Source organism: Biomphalaria glabrata, chromosome 18, assembly GCF_947242115.1.
Source record: "Biomphalaria glabrata chromosome 18, xgBioGlab47.1, whole genome shotgun sequence".
Taxonomy (NCBI): Eukaryota; Metazoa; Mollusca; class Gastropoda; family Planorbidae; genus Biomphalaria; species Biomphalaria glabrata.
This window is the reverse complement of record NC_074728.1, coordinates 18374434-18395259: the sequence shown is the minus strand read 5'-3', so window position 1 is coordinate 18395259 and position 20826 is coordinate 18374434. Positions and strand designations below refer to the sequence as shown.

General features: G+C 38.2%; 1 protein-coding gene across 1 annotated transcript; it reads left to right on the top strand.

The window, feature by feature from the left end:
• Positions 1-484: 484 nt before the first annotated feature.
• On the top strand, positions 485-20805 carry LOC106069629 (beta-1,3-galactosyltransferase 1-like). Its single transcript, XM_056017523.1, has 3 exons — positions 485-762; positions 15559-15650; positions 16157-20805. Exon 3 carries the CDS (start codon positions 16201-16203, stop codon positions 17302-17304), a length of 1104 nt encoding a protein of 367 aa, XP_055873498.1. The 5' UTR covers positions 485-762; positions 15559-15650; positions 16157-16200; the 3' UTR covers positions 17305-20805.
• Positions 20806-20826: the final 21 nt, after the last annotated feature.

The window sequence follows — 20826 nt, the reverse complement described above, 5'->3', positions numbered from 1 at the left end:
TTTCAGGTCCTTTCTTTCTATAGCCTCTATCGGGTTTGATCCCAACTCCCCGTATTTTGTGCACATTTGTTTTCTCTATTGGGTACACTTAATTCACAGCCTAATAATGTCAATTTAATTTTAAAAGAGAACTGAAAAATGCAAATGATATAGATCTTATCTTATCTTATCTTATATAATACAGACGTATTATTATTACTTCCGGCCCATTCTAATTTGGATCCAAGAAACGAAATGAGTCTGCGCACTGACGAACATTTTGACTTTTTAATACAGGTACAGAAAATAAAATTTTAAAAATATAATTCTTTATTTTAGTTACTTTTCATCTTAACAAATGTTGTTTTTTTTTATTTGAGGACCGAATAAATAAACCCAAATATTATGGTTTATACCCAGTTGACGGCATAGCTGAAAGTTGATAACAGCGGTCAGGCATGTGGAACTGTGCTACTGGCGCAGTGGAGGCGGGCGATTGAAAGGAGTTAGAAACCGAGGGCGCAAGACCAACACAACAACGGGGAGCAGGGGAGATGCTGACGTGCTCTGTTAACACATTCTTCTCTCTCTCTCTCTCTTGCTCTCTCTCTCTCTCTCTCTCTTCATTTCCACGGGCTATTCAGGATACTAAAAGAATCGGATGAATCTGTGTTTTGCTTCATTTCTCTACTGGCCATGTGTCAAGCTGCAAGGATTGAACGAGGTCTAGATCTATACAGGACTAGTCTAGATTTTACTGAGGACTATTCACTATAGTATTGGGTAAGTACCACCACTGACCTTTTAGATCTAAGTACAACGCAGGCCTTAATCCTTAACTAGCGTAGCTCATGCCGTAAGCATGATATTCCAAACACTGTTGTCATTTAGGCCCCTATTTAGAAGACATTTTATTGATTATTAAAAGTTTACGTTCGTAGACAAGAGACTTCCACAGTCAATGGCTAGCTGTTTACACTGTCACTGCTCAATTAGGTTTAAACACAAAGATCTTACAATGCAGGAATGCGGGTAAATATCAGTATAGAAATTGAAGATGCAGATTTGGCGCTAGAGGCTAAATGAAATGTTGTCAATAGGAGGTTTAAATGTTCCATCTATCTTGTTCTTAGTAAAACATGAAGAAAGAGACGCCTTGACTACTTTTGTCTACGTTTACTGGTCTTGACTAGTTTTGTCTACGTTTACTAGTCTTGACTAGTTTTGTCTACGTTTACTAGTCTTGACTAGTTTTGTCTACGTTTACTAGTCTTGACTAGTTTTGTCTACGTTTACTAGTCTTGACTAGTTTTGTCTACGTTTATACTAGTCTTGACTAGTTTTGTCTACGTTTACTAGTCTTGACTAGTTTTGTCTACGTTTACTAGTCTTGACTAGTTTTGTCTACGTTTACTAGTCTTGACTAGTTTTGTCTACGTTTACTGGTCTTGACTAGTTTTGTCTACGTTTACTGGTCTTGACTAGTTTTGTCTACGTTTACTGGTCAGGCTTCTGTCAACTCCAAGCAGTTCATCGACTGTTACTCAATAAGTAGGCCAATGTACCCTGGATCGTTAGTACAATTTTTTTTTTCACTACTGACCACAGGGCCGGTTTTTAGGCATAGGGAAACTAGGCAGCCACCTAGGCCCTCCGATTGGTGGTGGGGGGGGGGGGGGGGGGGCTCGCACAGGTCTCAAAATGTTTTTTTGTTCACAATCGTTCAGCCTATTATAGCGTTCGGTAAGTTTCTTAACTACCGGTAATTAATAAATCTATTCGTGCAGATGTTAAAATGTTGAACAATACTCTTTTCTTTCTTTGATGGTAGCTAAGTCTTGAAAAAATTGTGAATAATCAAGAGACACGACGATATATTGTTATTATAGATATATTGTTATTATAGATATTATTGTTAAGCTGTTCAGGCATTCTTACGTGATCTGCCTTCTAAAATAGTTTTTGTTTATTTTATATTTATAAATTTAGTTTTAAATACAGATTTTTTATACATTGCAATTTTTTTCCGTGTTTATTTTACAAAATAGGTTTTCTAGTTCACTTGAGGCTTGAGGCCACCAAAGTCATTTTGCCTTGGGCCTCCAATTACATAAGGCCGGCACTGCTGACCAGGTTATATATATATATATATATATCAATCTAGAGATCTGTCACTATGGTTTGGTGCAATGACATGATTTTGATGATTTTCTTCCTAGACATACATTAGGGTCATTTTGTGGCAATTCTTTTGGGGGGAAATAATCAAATAATATACTTTTTTTTTTAGTTACTACAAAGAGGTCTTGATGAATAGCGAAAGAATCAAAGAATGAAGTGTTTATTTTTCTCTTATTGTTCAAATCAATTTCAATTCTCAGTTTTTTGGAAGCGATGTTGGGTTTACTTTTCGTTTAAATAGATCTAGATCTAGTGTTTCTACATGGGCAATATAAAACTGGATTTTCAGTATTAAGACGTGGACGCTGTGGTTGAGTGATAATGCGCTTGGCTTTCGAATCGAGAGGTCCGGGATCATTACGACACCTGAGTCCACCCAGCCCTATGAGTGCCTAACATTAGTTGGGCCAAAGTAAAGGCGGCTGGTCGTTGTGCAGACACCCTCCTTAACCGTGGGCCAAAGAAACAAATGACCTTACATCATCTCCCCTCTAGATCACAAGGTCTGAAAAGGGGTTACTTAATTGCTTACTCTCTCTCTTTCTCTCTCTCTTTTTCTCTCTCTCTCTTTCTCTTTCTCTCTCTCTCTCTCTCTCTTACCATTGTAAGCATATTATAATTTAAAGAAAGATTTTAATTTAAAAGAGCGACTATAATTTAAATGAACGTTTATAATTTAAAAGAAAGTTTTAATTTAAAAGAAGGATTATAATTTAAAAGATAAGAGATAAAATTTTTTTCCTTTTTTTTTTAATTAGAAAAAATAATTCAACTTTTTATTTTGAGCTTCCCAGTTTTAAGTTTCTACTAAATAGATCAGATATTTATTGATTTTCTTAATGCCTTTGACTCTATTCGCATGAATACAAACGTCAGGCTTTTTGATTTGAAACCTGGTGGAAACGGGCGTTCTATTAAGAACATCTAGGTCACACCGTCCATTTTAATAGCAGTAATCAATAAAAGTGCGCGTTCAGGTTTCCTGTGTGTAGACGAGACAGGACAGGACATAGAGGACAAGACAGGACAGTGTGTAGTGGTAGGAAACAGCAAAGAGTATCAATGGTCTTTCTTTGGATTGTCTAAAAAGTGTCCGTTTTTACGGGTGCCCAGTATTACATTGTATAATTGTTGGGGTGTAGATCTAACTCCAAGCAGCTAATCCAACTTACCCTATTTATGAACAATTCATTCACAAGTTGTTTGAGGATTTTCAACATTTCTCTCAAATCACATTTACTGTACCTGTTCTTAACCATTCAGTACTCATACATTTCCCCTCTTTTATAGCTGGCATAGGCCAATAGAATCTAAGCCAAACATAGTACATAGAGTACAATAGTCACCCACACACTGTAGCACCCAGTTCCTCAGCAAACGTCATTCGTTTAGGCTTAGTTGTCAATATTTTTTTTAAAATTATTTATTAGCTCCTTCAATTTGTATTTCGAAACGCTCTCTCTCTCTCTCTCTCTCTTTTATCTCTTTCTCTCTCTCTCTCCTCTCTTGACATTTTTTAGTTGAGACACATGTTTTCTCCCCCACCCCCCCCCCCCAGCCAATCATTTCCTTCAGGTTTTCCTCTCCTTATTTCTCATTTCCTGGTAGATTGACCAATCTGAAACTAATCACGCTCGACATTTCAACTTGTATAATGAACAGCAGCAGGTAGAAGTGTTAGCAGCGATGTCTAGATGTGCTCGGTGTATGGATAACCAATGTAGTCTGAACGGAGAGATAGCTAATATTTGTCTTGATCGAACGTCTTCCCAATCCCTCTCTCTCTCTGTCTTTCTCTCTCTCTCTTTCTCTCTCTTTCTCTCTCTCTCTAACACACTCTCTTTCTCTTTCTCTCTCTTTCTTCTCTTTCTCTCTCTTTCTCTCTCTCTCTCTTTCTCTCTCTTTCTCTCTCTCTCTCTCTTTCTCTCTCTCTTTCTCTCTCTCTTTCTATATTTCTGTCTCTCTGTCTCTTTCTCTCTCTCTTTCTCTCTCTCTTTCTATATTTCTGTCTCTCTCTCTCTCTTTCTCTCTTTCTTTCTCTCTTTCTCTCTCCCTATCTCTCTTTCTCTCTCTCTACCCCTCTCTCTTTCTCTCTCTTTTTCTCTTTTTCTCTCTTTTTCTCTCTTTCTCTCTTTCTTTCTCTCTTTCTCTTTCTCTCTCTCTCTTTCTCTCTCTCTACCCCTCTCTCCACTTTTCCCCCTCTCTCTCTCTACCCCTCTCTCCCCTTTCCCCCCTCTCTCTCTCCTCCCTCTCCCTCTCTCCCTCTCTCGTTGGATTTCCCAATATTTGCATTTAAGTTCTGAATTAAATGTTGATAGGCTAGAGTCGTAGACAAATATGTTGTGTAGCCCTAACTGAAAAGTCAGATACATTTTATTATTGGTTCAACCAAATTTCTGCAAAGGTATAAAAATGTATAGAATTGTATACTCTCTCTCTCTCTCGTACTATGCCAATCAGAGGCATCGCCCAAAGTGGCTAATCATCATAACAACACTATTTGGTCACCGCCACCTCTATTCACCCCTTTCACTCCCTCCTCCTTTAAATAATAAACTTTCAAAAGAAACAATTTATTAAATCTTCCAAAACTGACAGAAACGTTTACCTAGCTAATTCTCGTGTCAATTTTTAGAAAGGAAAAAAAAAAGCTTATATGCACCTTATTCCCCCCCCCCAACCTTTAAAGAGTGTCGGCCGTTGAGGCCTTCGCACCTCGTACCCCCATTGTGACGCTTCTGCCCTTTCACTTCCCTCTCCCCATCTTCTCTACATCTCTCTGTCTTGCATTTATCTATTTCCTTATCTGTCTCTCACTCTCTCTCTTTTTTTTTCTTTCTCCAAATTTCTTCATTTCATTTCAACTTTTCTCTTTCTCTATCAGAATGAAAAAGCTTGCAATGCAGTATATAGTCCAGCTAAAATCCAACCCCACCAACCCTGCTTTCGACTCCATATTTAACCCCACAGAGGTAGAATTATACAATCGAAGGCCTAACGTCATACAGCCGTTGGGCCTTCGAATGAGATAACCCATCCAAAATTTAACCCCACCCATTGACCAAATCTCTAAAATAGAAACCCATCAGAATCCTCCTTGGCTAATGAATAAACCCAAATTAAATTTATCCCTCCTTAATTTCAAAAAAGAAAATACAGACCCAAGCATACTACAAGTCCACTTTAGGGAACTGCAGGAGAGCTACGGAGATTGCGGCACCATCTACACAGACGGATACAAAATGGATGGAAAGGTCGCTTGTGCCTGCTCCTTTCGGAACAAAACAATCTCCCGTAGACTCCCCGATGGCTGCTCCATTTTTACGGCCGAATTGCATGCAATATCGCTTGCACATAGCATCAGAAAGGAGGAAATTTATAATCTGCTCCGACTCCAAATCTGCATTGCAAGCTTTGGGGTGGATGAAGACTGACATCCCATTGGTACATAAGAGCCTGAAGCTGTTGAACCAAATAACAGCCGACCGTAGGGATGTCACCTTCATCTGGGTTCCCTCCCATGTTGGCATTGAGGGAAACGAAGCCGCAGACAGAGAAGCAAAGAGAGCCCTAAATCATGCGGTGTCAGGAACCCAAATTCCCTGCTCGGACCTGAGACAAAGTATTGCCTCTGCCACCTATCGAGAGTGGCAGAACCGATGGGAGGCTGAGACTCACAGTAAACTCAGGCAGATTGTGGCGTATGTCAGGTGGCGGCCCACATCTAAGGGTGTGACAAGGCGTGGTAGCACGACCATGTCCAGACTTAGGATTGGCCACACCTACATCACGCACTCTTTTGTACTGAAGAGAGAGGAGCCCCCACTTTGTGAGTACTGTGACTCTCGCCTCACCGTGGAACATATCCTCGTTGATTGCCCCAGATACCAGGATGCCAGGGAGAAATATTTTAGAGCCACTAATTTAAAAACACTATTTGATAATGTCGACCCTGGGAAGGTACTGGGCTTTATCCGGGAAGTGGGGCTATCTACGAAGATCTGATTTATGAATTTGTGAACATGAACTATTTACATTAGATTTTTACCAAATATTTAAATTTTTACTACCTTTACTATTTTAACTTTGAATAGACCTTGATTTTAATGATATGACTGTATAGAATCTGGCCCTTGTTGTTTAGAGAGAGAGTAGTCCTTAAGGGACTGCAGGCACGACATGGCCTAAATTGTGCCGATGTGCCTCAAATCAAAAATCAAAATCAAATCAAATCTCTTTCTCTATGCCCCTCTCTCTGTCCTCATCTTTCTCTGTTCTTTCTCCCTCTCTCTTTCTATCCTCCCCTATCCACCTACTCCATTTCCCTTCCTCTGTCAAGTAATTTACCGTGACCTTTGTAACAACAAAGCCCTCATTAATTATGCATGCATGTGTATTTGATGTCCTACTATTTCGTAATTGATTTTATTCACGCCTTTTTTTTTCCCTTGATGACCATCTTATACCACGTGAAGGTCAGACAACTCGTGACCTGGAATGATTGACCTCCTTTAAGCGTACTCAGTGACACATCAGAAAAGTGGAAAGGGATGTTTTTTCTTCCCCTAAATAAGCAACCACCTTGTCCCTCCCCGCTGGCATATCTTTAGCGTTCTAATGTACTTTAGTTACATTAACTCTTTCCCTCCGTAATCATTTGTGCACAATCAGACGGAATTCTTCATTTTGCTCAATTCTATTTCACTACCCATGTTATGATTAAGCTTCAATAGCTTTGTTCGCTGTGAACAGAAAATGTTGTATTTGGTCTAGGGTTAAAAGGGAATGCTTGCTCCTTTTATAGAACATAAAATATAGGTTTTTAAAATTAAACATCAATTTATTTTAATGAGGTCCAATTAACGATGCTATCGTCAATTAGGAGAGAAAGAGTTAAGGATGTGGATGTTATGGGTCTGTTGGAATGTAGATCTGGACGTTCATTGAAGCTACCAAGCAGGGAGATTAATTAATTAAATAACACGAAAACAATTAGAATAAAATTCTCTTTTACGGACTAACAAATAAAATATATATATATATATATATATATATATATATATATATATATATATATATATATATATATATATATATATATATATATATATATATATATATATATATATATATATATATATATATATATATATATATATATATATATATATATAAATAGAGCGATTGATTTTCGCTTAAAAATGAATGTTGGATTAAAAAAAACAATGGAATTTATTTTATACACCTCCTCTCCCCCTTGAGAAAGAATCCTTGTCAAGCGAATGTAGAGATCTACTACGCTTTAAAATATTCCAATGAGAGGCCTTTAGATTTAAACTTAGAAATGCGCAAACATTTCCTCAAAACTCGTTGAGTCAATAAAGCCTTACATTCGCACATTTTCTAATGCAATAGTCCTTTCAACAACGCGATAGTATTTTCAAAACCGATGTTGGATCTAGATCTATACCCAATTGTTTTTTTATTGATAAATTATAACGGTCTAGCTATCGTGGCCAACGAGCTTGTAATATACATCAACTGTTAATTTTTTTAAGGAAAATCGTTAGAGCCGTTTTTGAGATCCAACTTGCGCTCTACATGAAGTTGCGACTTGAATAGAGGCATTGTAATAGGCTGGTTATGAAGAGTTTGTGTGTGTGTGTGTGCTTATATGGTGATGGTGGGAAGCGGTTAGCGATTGGCTGTGAATGATGCAATAAAGGTGACATTGTCGCCGTTTTGTCTTATAGAGACGACTCCAGAACGTGAGACTGATAGGTTGTGTTATTGTAGTGGGTTAGGTTTTGTTAAAGAATTTTATTCCTAAAGTGTACTACTTATTTTATCTCATTTTAATTTTATTTATATTAAACATAAAGTGTCTATTTAGTTTTCTTCACAAAAGGAAGTAATTGAACTTATTTGAAGTTTTATAAGTAAAGATGTATTACGCCTACAACGCTTTAGTTGTCTACCAGCAGTTTGGTGCTACAAGTCAACGACCTGGAACCACAAGGCTAAACTTCATTTTTAAACAACAATGAAATACCGGGCTTTCTATCTGCAAATCAAATCACAAGATGTAAATTAGGTTTTCAAAATCTCTCTCAGACATCAATAAATTGTATAAAAAAATACAAATCAAACAAAAGCATACAACTAACATGCTATTAAACCTTTTGTAATGACATTTAAAGTTTTATTTGAATATAACCTACAGGCAACACACATTTAATAAAAGGAAACTGACAACCGACAACTACTGGCCTACCCATGCAAGTCCTCTCTGCATTCCTGACATGACTACTAGGATGACAGTAGACAGGTACATGACAGGGGCGTAACTTCAGATTGACACGTGTATTCCGCGGCATACAGACACCACAATCACATTCAGTACACCTTTGGTTAGACCTATATTAGAACATGCGTCCTTTGTTTGAGACATGGTCAGACACCTTAACGTAAGAAAACATTAAGAAAAAAAGAACAGAGTCGAAATAAAGCCGTGAGACTTATAAGAAATTAATGTTCACATTGAACTTGTAGCATTATTGGAAAAATCACTAAATTTAAAGACACTTCAGGACAGAAGGTGAAAATGTAATAAAAATAAAATACATAGAAAATATAGGCCTACATAAAACAGGCAAATGTCGTATTCCTTAATATAATGGCACTACAAGATTGAGCATTTGTATGTAAGATAAGAGAATACATACAAATGCTCAATCTTATAGTGCCATTATATTAAGGAATGGGTTGCTGGAATCAGCCAGGAAAACCAACGACTTGGCAGTGTCTTTGATTAACATAAGCGACTAGACCGACATATATATATAACTTGTAAAAATATATAAATAGATAGATAGATACACTGTTGTTGAAGAAACGTATGCAATTTATACGATTAATAAGAAGCGTGGGAAGCGTTGTAGAGAGGCCAAGTGGCTTGGCTTGGCTACCTAGAAGGGGGCTCGAGGTCCGACTCGGGCAGAGTTGTGTTTACTGAGCGCCTAAAGGCAGCACGGAAAACTACTCCTAGATACCTTCTCCCCCCCCCCCCAACCCCCCACTGGTCCACAAATGAGATGGGACCAAAACCGCTCTGAGCATGCTATAAGCATGAAAGTAGCGCTATATAAAAGCTATAATAATAATAATAATAAAAGATAAGATAAATCTTTTCACCGTTCAGAAGTCACGTGTCTCCCTCCCCGCCTCTACTTGTATCATCCCTACCTTCACATGAAGTTCGTGCTATTAAAAATAGCTAAGTCCATTGTACACACAAACACTTCATATCAATAGTGGATTTTCTTTATATGACGTAAATGCTACAAGTAGCTATCTTTTTCGTGTTTCGGGTGCGCAAAATAAACAAAGTGTTCGATAATTGTGTGCACTTTCTAAGTAGTGCAGAATCAAATTCATTAAATGCTTCTTTTTTGTAGTACACACTAGTTTCAACATAAAGTGTTAGACTTTCCCTGTATAGTTTAAAACTCATTTCAAAACAAACTGGCTACTAACTAGCGGTAACTGGGGGCATTTATTACAATCTACTACCTCGCAATAAGATATTAACATTATAGCTTAATTATAGCTTGATTATTTATATTCTGTTGCCACGTGTGTGCAGTTTACTTTAGCGTCCTTGACAATGTTAAGTTTATCGTGAAAATCTCCTATAGACAAAGACAACTACTGTTAGAGGGCCACGCGTCAGTCGGATTCCATTCTGGTGCCACTAAAACTAACAATACCGGTAGACCTAATCCGGACTTTGTTTACCTAAGCTAGGAAACGGGTGGTAGGCTACTACTCAGTCAAACAAAAGATAAAGAGGACACTATAACGCTCATTACTACGACTTCGTCTTGACCGAGCCCCTGGACATTATCGCTATAACTGTAGTAAGATCGTGGTCTTCCAGACGACCTTTGCTTTGTCAGACTCGCCATCTGGGCAGGTCATCTGTTCCTTTCTTTACGCCCGGTCTTCAGTGTCAGGTGAACAAACAAAGGAAACTGGGTCGCTCCACCGCGATGTGGTGACCCAAGCATGTCCACGTGAGAGACGGAACAAGAAGTGGGAAAAAGATTTGACACGCTTGGAAAGAACAACTATTCAATGTCAATGTCACGAGCCTCTTTGTGACACAGTGAACGTTCAAGGCCGAGACAAAGAATGTTCTGGAATAAAGGAAACAATGATAGTGAGATGACGAATCGTTAGAATACGATTGAATAAGCGCACGGAAATGATCATTGATAAGTCTTGTTTACAAAAAAAAAAGTTTATCTAAGGGGAAAGAACAAATATTTCACTGCAATGTTTAACTCCCTTTCCGTTAATTAAAAAAAAAATTAACTAATTATTACTAATTAACTATTTAGGGTTGCGGTAGCCGAGGCTTAAAGCAATAGGCTTCCAAACCGAGGGGTTGCAGGTTCGAATCCTGGTGAAGACTGGAATTTTTACTTTTGGGATCTTTAGGGCACCTATTAGCCTACCCAGCTCTAATGGGTACCTGACATTAGTTGGGAAATGTAAAGCAGGTTGGTCGTTGTGCTGGCCACATAACACACTTGTGGGCATCAGAAACAGATGACGTTTATATCATATGTATCATAGATTGAAAGGAAGGGGAACTTTACATAAGTTTTAATCAACTAATTGGTTAAAGTGGTTAATTTTTTTAATTGATTCATGTATTGTCGTGAACTGTGAATGATTGTGTTAATTTTTAACTTTATCTGAGGACGGAAAGTGTATGAAAAAAAATTAAATATAAAGTTTGTACCAGGCAGGCAGATACACCAAGAGCTTTATAAAAAAAAAACTACAACCATTCACGTGATTTTAAAGGTTTTAGAACATGAATCCGTAGACATAGAAATATAAGGACTGGGTGACAGGAAATTATGTGTGGCACATTTTTTTTATGGGCTCTAGTCCATCACTGGCCATGAATTGATCAGCCATATGGTCGACGGTTATCGAGGGAGACATGTAGCCAGCACATTGAAGACCTGCCTTAATTTACCCGACTAATTTTGGGTAGATTTAGGGGCGTACTAGAAATTTCAGAAATTCCAAATCCCAGACCCGAATTCCAAATCCGAGACCCCTTTGTTCGGAAGCCAGGCGTCTTCTACCTTTTAGCCACCATCACCCCCGCCCCGTACAAAGGAAAAAAAAAGAAATCAGATGTGTATGTTGCTCAACAGCTACACGGGTACAATTTTTTGTACACACAAACTCCTTGGCGGGTCCTGTGGGTTACACGTTGACAATCTTTACACTCAAAGCGTGAACACAATCTTGCACCTCCAAATCAACCAATACGAGACTAGTGTTAGATTTACATATCAATAATAAACAATGTAAGACTGTAAGAACGAAATGATAATAATGACTAGTGTTTTGTATTTTTTTTTTTTGGGTGTCAAAATCTCGACCCCATATGGCCATTAAATAGCACGCGCTGATTTTTTTTTCTTCCAAAGATTAATTAAAATAAAAAAAGTGTGCATCATTTCAGGTGTTAGGCAGATCTATAGCTGTGACCATTTTTTTTTTTCACAAAGCCTTTTGTCTACATTATTGATTTGTATTGTAGGCGTTCGCACTCCTTTATTACGACAGACAGTATTCAAACTAGGACATAATTTCTACTTATTTCCGACTTTGCCTGGGCATTTATATGGAATGACTGGGTTTCTCCCAGGCAAAGCAGAGGCGGCCTTAGCATGCGCGGGGCCCAGGGCAAATGTCATATGCGGGGCCCTGAGGCGTAAGGGGGGGGGGTTATATATATCGTACCACGCCCGCCTCTAACGGCGAAGCACTGTACTATTGCCCGTTTAACTACATAAACTCGAAATGTTCTCCACCTTAAATTCTGGATCTAATACGTCAGAACGCTATGTAAAAGACATGTGTTCTTTGTGGCAAACATCAAGCGTGCAGTCAAGGATGGTGGAAACATTAGGTCTTTCAGCTCATTTTGAATCCTATATCCGAGGTACTGGTCGTGAGCCTCGGCGTTCTTTTTATTCGCCGAAGATGTTCTTGCATCATGTTACATGGTTGGGTTGAATGAATTAGTCAAGCTTCTCAAATCTCGACCAAGCCTAAAAACTGACCGTTGTCTGACGCATAAAGTTTCTCTGTTCTCCCACGAAATTTACTGAATGACCGCTAGAATTTTTGCTAAGACTGAGTACCAATGCGGTTTTTTCTTTTCTGATTAGATGTAGCATCTGTATTATATAAGATAAGTTATTCATTGCGCTGTCATGGACATTCTCAGAGCTTAATCTAACCACGCTGAGACATATTTATTAAACAAACTTCTAAGTTTGGTTGGCTGCACGGCCGTGCGTCATGCACGCTAGACTATGCTCTGTTGTCTTGAAGGCCCCGGAGTAATGTAACCCTATCCTGGGTGTATACCTTGCCCACTGCCGTCCCTCGTCGTCCTTCGCGAGATTTCGACTAGGAAGTAGATTATCTTCAACTCTGAAGGAACATCCGAAATAGTTAATAAACATTTCAAGTTAATTTGAACGTGATTTACAGAAACCTCGTGCTGCTGAATTTTATTAGCAAGATGTTTCCATTCGCAGCAGATTTTGTTTACTAATTGGTCTCCACTAGCTCTCGTGCCTAACAGTTTTCTAGGGGAAAAAAATACTGTCTTTGGTATAAGAACAAAGTATACAGTGGACCATTGACGTCCGTAGATCTGACTTTCAAATGAAAAAAAAATAATTCGCGGGTTTTGTTTTTTTTTTTTTTTTATAGAAAAACGGTAAAACATTTTTTTCTATGGCGAACCAAAATAACAGTACCAATTCTTTTTTATACTGTAATGCGACATATGACTCTTTATTTACGAAATAATCGATTTTCGGTTGGCAGCTTCGACAACGTGTTTTTTTTTTAGTGTGTGTTTTTTTCTTATGCCAAGGCGAACCGTTAAACAGTAATAGCCGATTAGAATGTACAGCTCATAACGTGCTGTCTTTACCGAAACTAAAAGATATTTCGAAACCATGAGGTCATTTCAAGATCTTACATTGTAATTGGTATCATATAGATGCCCGAAAATATAGGTAGTAAAGAATCCCAGTTTATAAGAACTGGTCAGGTTTTCGATCCTGATGGCGAGAAAGGAATCTCCTATCGCGGGGCCCCCCTTGGGTGCGGGGCCTGTGGCGGTCGCCCCACTTGCCACACCTTAAGGCCGCTACTGGGAAAAGTGTTAAATTTTGATAAATGAAATGCAAAGAAATACTGAATAACAGAATAAGTTCAGTTAAAATATTACATCTTTATGTCTCTATACCAAGTGTAATTTTTAAATACTAATACGCATTAATTACAAATCATAGTTTTAATATTATTATTTTTTTAGTTTTTTTTAAATTGTCTACGATGAGAAATTAAAAGATGCAGAAACATTTCAGAGGCTAGATTTCTTTCTACCAAAAAGGCGACGGAGATCCTACTGGTAGGAGGGAGGTGGGGTGCTGGGCAGAAACCCTACTGGTAGCTGCTTGGGGGAGGTGGGGTGCTGGGCAGAAACCCTACTGGTAGCTGCTTGGGGGAAGTGGGGGTGCTGGACATAAACCCTACTGGTAGCTGCTTGGGGGAGGTGGGGTGCTGGACAGAAACCCTACTGGTAGCTGCTTGGGGGAGGTGGGGTGCTGGACAGAAACCCTACTGGTAGCTGCTTGGGGGAGGTGGGGTGCTGGACAGAAACCCTACTGGTAGCTGCTTGGGGGAGGTGGGGTGCTGGGCAGAAACCCTACTGGTAGCTGCTTGGGGGAGGTGGGGTGCTGGACATAAACCCTACTGGTAGCTGCTTGGGGGAGGTGGGGTGCTGGACAGAAACCCTACTGGTAGCTGCTTGGGGGAGGTGGGGTGCTGGACAGAAACCCTACTGGTAGCTGCTTGGGGGAGGTGGGGTGCTGGGCAGAAACCCTACTGGTAGCTGCTTGGGGGAGGTGGGGTGCTGGACAGAAACCCTACTGGTAGCTGCTTGGGGGAGGTGGGGTGCTGGACAGAGCTATGCAGGAACTGATTAGCCGCTGTGCAGGTGAAGGTTGAGCCTTTTCCAAATGGACAGGCTCTAAACTGGTGGTATTCAAGAGAGATGCTCTGTCCTACTCTATTTAACTCCGTTGCAATATACTTATGGGAACGACCTATGGCTATAAAAAGAACAACTTTGCTTTGTGTATACACCTGAAATGCTGAAACTTTATGTTTATGTTCAATCATATTTTATGTTATTTGTAGCCATAAACGTTTAAACTTATTTTTATAACGTTATTTTTACTTATTTTATGATATATTTGTTGACCAGAAAAGCTTAAACTTTATGTTTATATCTTTGTTTATGTTATATTCATAAACCCGAAAAGCTGAGCATTTATGTTTATAATTTTATATCATATATTTTTATGTTATATTATAATATTTATCAACCCGAAATGTTGAGACTTTATAGTTTTATATTTATCGACCCGAAACGCTGTTAATGTTGTATGAGCGTACCCTCACCACTGTTGCGCTAAAAAAAAATGGAAGCAACTTAAATCTCTCAACTCTTCATGATTAAACACAAAACATAGTGTGTGTGTGTGTGCTTTATCAGTTCGTCAAGTGCATCAGGAATTTAACGTTGTCTATCAAACTGTACTCTGTAGCGACTTGTTCTAAAAATAGCTGGCTGTAATCGATAAAATCAATCACCGTGACGTTGTGGAACTAATGGGTGGGTATGGGATTCCGATTCTAAGTATAATCAAGATCAGTCAGTTTTCGATTACAATCTAATAATAATGGCAATGTCTTCGATTCCGAAGATTAAGAATGAGTGCAGTGTTTTACATGATTGCACTATGAAGGGTAACCAAATTCTAGGAATACAGTGTGCAGTAACCCTGACCCTAATTTAGAATTACTCTGATTCCTTACGAAGCACACATTTTTAGCGGCCCTCGAAAGGGGAATAGACGCTATTAGTTTTGTGTGGTCTGTCTGTCTGTCTGTCCGTCCGTCCGACCGTCCCGTTTAGATCTCGTAAACTAACTAACAAGGGTGTCATGTGGCCAGCACAATTACCACTGCCTTTACTTTACTCCAACTAATGACAGGTACCCATTATAGCTGGTTGGACTCAGAGATGTCCTGATGATTCCGAAAGTGAAAATCCCAGTCTTTACCAGGATTCGAACCCGGCACCTTGGGTTTGGAAGCCAAGTGCTTTACCACTCAGCCATCTCGCTCATATGGGTACAGGTCAAAAATGATTTAGTTTTAGACAAAACAGTTTTGTAAAAGTTTTTTTTAATCAAAAACTTGTGTTTTTTTTCCCAGCATTCTACACACACTGCATAAATAGAAATATGTTATGTTTGGACGTTTCCACCAGGTCACCAGTGCTGAGAACAGGAAGACTTATTACTCTGGTAAGAGAAGCTAAGATTTGTGTAGTATGTTAATTGGCTTGTTTTTAATTGCGTCCCTCACTCTTTGATATATTCATCGAACTCTTTTTTATTAATGTACCTACACTAATGACAAGGAGAACGAAAGTGTGTTTCTCACGGGTGGAACTATTAGCTTGTTGCTTATATCTTGCCTACTTTTTTTTTTACAAAGCACTTATATCAACTCCGTCTTCTGTTAGTTTGTCTGTCTGACTGTTTGTCTGGTAAGAAATAGACATGTACTTCTACTACCTCCCACACCCATTCTCGGATCAAGTTAAAACTACGCACAATTACTTATTGGCATAGACAAAGAATGAATCAATTAAAAAAAGGAACCAATTAGACAATTAATTACTGGTTATTAATTATTTTGTTTAATACCAACAAGGAAAACTATCACTTCAGTATTTTTAAAAATATTTTTCTTGTTTTATTATTCTATTTATTATTTAATATATTTTTTTGTTACAATTTATCTGCAGATCACATTTACTAAGAGCAAGAGAAGATAACCGGTGCAAAAGCAATGAAACAACAAACTAGAATTATACTGGTGGCCTCCCTTACAATCAATTTCCTATGGTTGTTTGGTAGCAGCTTCTTCGAGCTGTACAACGATCCAAACGAAGCCATGAGACAGGTCAGGGCTCTAGCGGTAAAGTCCTTGCAGAAATTCGACTTGGAGTCCGTCAATTCTCCCAAGGCGATTCTAATCGACTCCGTTCTCGACTGTATTCTAGACCCGTTATCCAAAGACCAAGAAGCAGATGAGCCGAGTAAGCCGACGACGTTATCGACTGCCTTGAAAATCGCTCAAGAGAGCACCTTGCGAAAAGTCATTCACAAGCTTCAATTAGAGCTCTCCGAAAAGAAGGCTGTCATCTCGTTTTTGTCACAGCCAATCATTAACGACCACGACTTTGGCTACACACACAACGGAAGCCTCTTCTGTGCGAAAGGGGATATTGACTTCCTGTTCGTTGTGCCTTCCGCCCCGCATTTTTTCGACAGGAGGGAAAGCGCGAGGCGCCGCGATCTCTATCGCTTCACCAAAGACAGGAGAAATAAGGCCAAGCTGTTATTCTTTCTTGGAAAACCCCAGTTCGGGCCCGACTTCCAGGAAATCCAGTCCCAGATTGATAAAGAGGTAGAGACTTACGGGGATATAATTCAGGAGAACTTTGAGGACGTTTACAAGAATATCCGGTTGAAAGCTGTCTCGATGCTGAAATGGACAAGCACGTACTGCAGAGCGGCAAGGTTTGTGATTAGGACTGATGACGATATAAGATTTGACATTGGAAATTCCTTGGCAGCTTTACAGAGCAAGAGCCTGTCCTACACAGATTTCATTCTTGGGGAAAGAAAAGACAATGGTAGTCCCATGCGCAAAGTCTCTCACAAGTGGTACGTTTCCCCGAAAGAGTACCCCCAAGAGAACTACCCGCCCTACGCTTACGGCGCTCTCTTGGGTTACCCCATCAGCACGGTGGCCCTGTTGTACCAGGCCGCCCTTAGGGTGGAGCCTATTTGGATGGAAGACGTTTACCTGACAGGTATATGCGCCCCGAAGGTAGGAGTGCCCATTCTTAGGGATGATAACTTTGTGTTTGACCATGAGGTCTACTAAAGCTTGGAGTCAAATATTTTTTTTTAATCTAACGCATCAATTGTCCTGTGGCATCTGTTCTAAGAAAGACTTGTCTCTGCTCAGATATCTACCTCGTTCATTTGACTAGCCAGGATGAGAGAGAAGTTTTCAGCAAAGGGCAGATCCTTGTCATTAACGCCAAGAGGGAATGCAATAGAACATCTTATTCAAAAAACTATTGCTGGCTCATCAAAGCCATCAACAATCTATCTTCTACATCAGTTCAGAACAAAGGTTTCTCATGCATTTCCCAGAAGCGTTTGTTTTCTGAATGCACTTCACTCATCATAATAAACTATAGGGCTTTGAAAAGACGTGCTTTGATTTTTGGGAAGAGATCTGCAACAGACTTATTGCTGTATGTATCAAACAAATGATAACTGTATAACTGATGTACTTATCACACGCATGATAGTATGACTGCTGTACTTATCAAACGCATGATAGTATGACTGCTGTACTTATCAAACGCATGATAGTATGACTGCTGTACTTATCAAGCACATGATAGTATGACTGGTACACTTATGAAACATATGATAGTATGAATGCCGTTCTTGTCAAATAAATGATAGTAAGACTACTATACTTATCAAACACATGATAGTATTACTGGTGCATTTATGAAACAAATGATAGTATAACTGCTGTATTTATCAAGCACATGATAGTTTGACTTTTATTTATTAAACAAATTGCTGTGTGATTGTTGCTTTCATCATCGTCTGTATGCTGTATTCACTGAATACATTGCCGTGTGACTGCTGTATTCACTGAATACATTGCCGTGTGACTACTGTACTTATGAAACGCATGTCATATCCGTATCAACGCTGATATTAAAGTGTTTTTTTTTAATGAATCTAACGTCCTTTCTTACCTTCGAAAAAAACAAACTAGTCATATGCAGATAGTGTCAACCAAACTTAGAACGCAATGAGCGTTTACAAGTTTTGTGTTTGGTGGTGTAAAATATGACATCAGACATTCGTACTTTCTTGTTGCACTGACTGAAAAAGAAAATACAATCTAGATAATACGATTTCTTTAGAAGACTTCAGAATAAAAACAAAAATTTCATTGAACTTTGATTTCAAAAGAATTAAGTAATTTTTGCTTGTCATTTTTACTAATGAATATTATAATGCGACACTCTCTACTGGCCAGAAAAGTGAAAGTTGAACTACTACTGTGAAGATAACTGACTTTAAGTCTATGCCTACTTCTTAGTATTTTTGCTAATTGACCATGTTTTATTTACATATATTAACTTATTAGCTACTCTGCCAAAGCTGTATTGAATACCATGCTATTTATTGTTCTATTTTACACTTGAGTCTTCGATCAGTATTTCGATCAGTGTGATCACCGCCTCAATGGATCTCCACTGCCCCCTTTCACCCCCCCCCCCTTTACCGTTAATGTGGTCATTAACATTTGAAAAAGGAACGTGAGAAGTATTGCCAACCTCTTTTCAAAGCTTATATCAACTCTGTCTGTCTGGTACAATTTTTGTACACGTGATTTCTCCCACACCCAATCTCGTATCAAAATGAATTTTCGCACAATTATTCCTTGTAACTGATATAACAAGAGTCAATAACCAGTTAGTTAATTGACTATTGGCAATTAGTTATTTTGTTTGGTATCAAACACATGAAAGAAATTGTAAACAGATGTGGCGGTACGAGTTGAATTAGTCCTCTTTATACCTTGTGTCCTCACTTAAAATTTTGAGACTAACAATAGATAACTTTGAAACCTTCTATCCTCATAAGCACTTCGTTGGCACAGTGGTTAGAGCATAGGTTTGAGACCTCGAGTTCGAATTGGAGTTGTACAACTTTTTTTTTTTTTATAAAATACATTTAAAAGGCGATCACGGTAACCTTCACATAGATAACAGATTCTTTCTCCAACCCCTTTTCCCAGCCGGTCTAGACAAGTGATCGGATGATGGGGTATTGAGAAAGCTAAAAGCATAAAATCGCTACTCAACAAAAACAATTGGTAAAAATATTTCAAATTTCAATGATTTATTGTTATTGGTCTAGGCTTATTACAAATGTAATTACATGACTGATCCAAACTATGTAGATAAAATTACTATTGATATAAGCTTTGTGTTTTTAAAGTATTCTTTTAATTTTAATTTTTTTTTTTTTAATAATGGCAGGACTAGTAGGCCTACTCTTCGTCAAACCTATACATTGGTTTCAAACTAAAAGCTTTGGGAAAATAAGCAAGGTTAAGTGGACTCCGTCATTGTTATATAGTAGTCTTTTACCAGGGGTATCTCTAAGTGTATTCTAATTGAGAGGTGATATCAGAAAAGAATTTAGTAAGAAAAAACCTTAGCATTCAGTCATATGTTCAGTGGCAGATAAAACGAATAAAGATGATTCGAACAAGAATTTAACTTTACTTAAAACCAATATTAGAATATGCATCTTTTGTTTTTGGTACCTGTACCTTTTAGTTAACTCATGAAAAAAAAGAAGAACTTAACAATAAACGTAATATTCTGAGATTGAAAAAAAAATGAGTATTCACATTTGACTAGAATTGCACTAAATTGGTAACATCACTAAATGTAGAGACACTTCAGGACAGAAGAGAATATGAAACTGATGCCCCATAATGGGCCCATATATCGCAAGGTCTGAATTGGGTACTTTTAGAAGACTAAAATTTGAAGTAACAATAATGCATAAAACACTGAACAATAACTTATAAAGAAAATACAATCTTAAAAAATGCTTAGAAAGACACAAAGGTAAAGACACATTTCTTATACCATATGCTAGGACAAAATCGTACAAAATCTTCCCTAGTTCCATTACATGATTAGAGCATGAAATTTAAAGATTTATATTTATACTGTGAGAAACAGCATATCCATAATAGGTGCTTTCAAGTTTCATTAACTTACTGTTCGTTTGGCTTTTAAGCGTTCACATTAAAAGTAAAAAAAAATAAAAATCTTCGTCCAACCTCCAGACTGGTTCTGTTAAAAAAACGCAATGATTTTGTGCGTATAACTTTAGCATTGCTTGGTTTTCATGCTCCCATGTTGGAGGAGGGAGTATCTGGGACAAAAAGGTTCCCTACTGTCTTTAGTCAAATTTTCAGTTGAACGTTCCTAGTCTTAACGGAGATTTAAACTTGAGCCTGCCAAGGTTAAGATAGCCAAACTGTTCTTGCCACTTATTCCCACCTCTCCCGTTATTAAAAGAAGCGGACATGAAACAGACGATTAAATCTGCTTTTCATTTGATTATCATTGACTTATCATTGACGTATCATTGACTTATCATTGACTACCGGGTACTGTGAGATCTTTGGCATTGACAAACTGTTTCAGCTACCTAAAATATTGCAATTTTTCTAAATACTTGAAATATTGCCTGTGTCATTGACTGTATTTTTATACATCGTGAGTGGAATTGCTGTCAATAAAATGTAAGCTGTGACATTTAATTTTTGTTGTTGTTTTTTTTT

Coding starts and splice junctions, on each gene's coding strand:
- LOC106069629 (XM_056017523.1), top strand. CDS start 16,201: ATGAAACAACAAACTAGAATTATACTGGTGGCCTCCCTTACAATCAAT.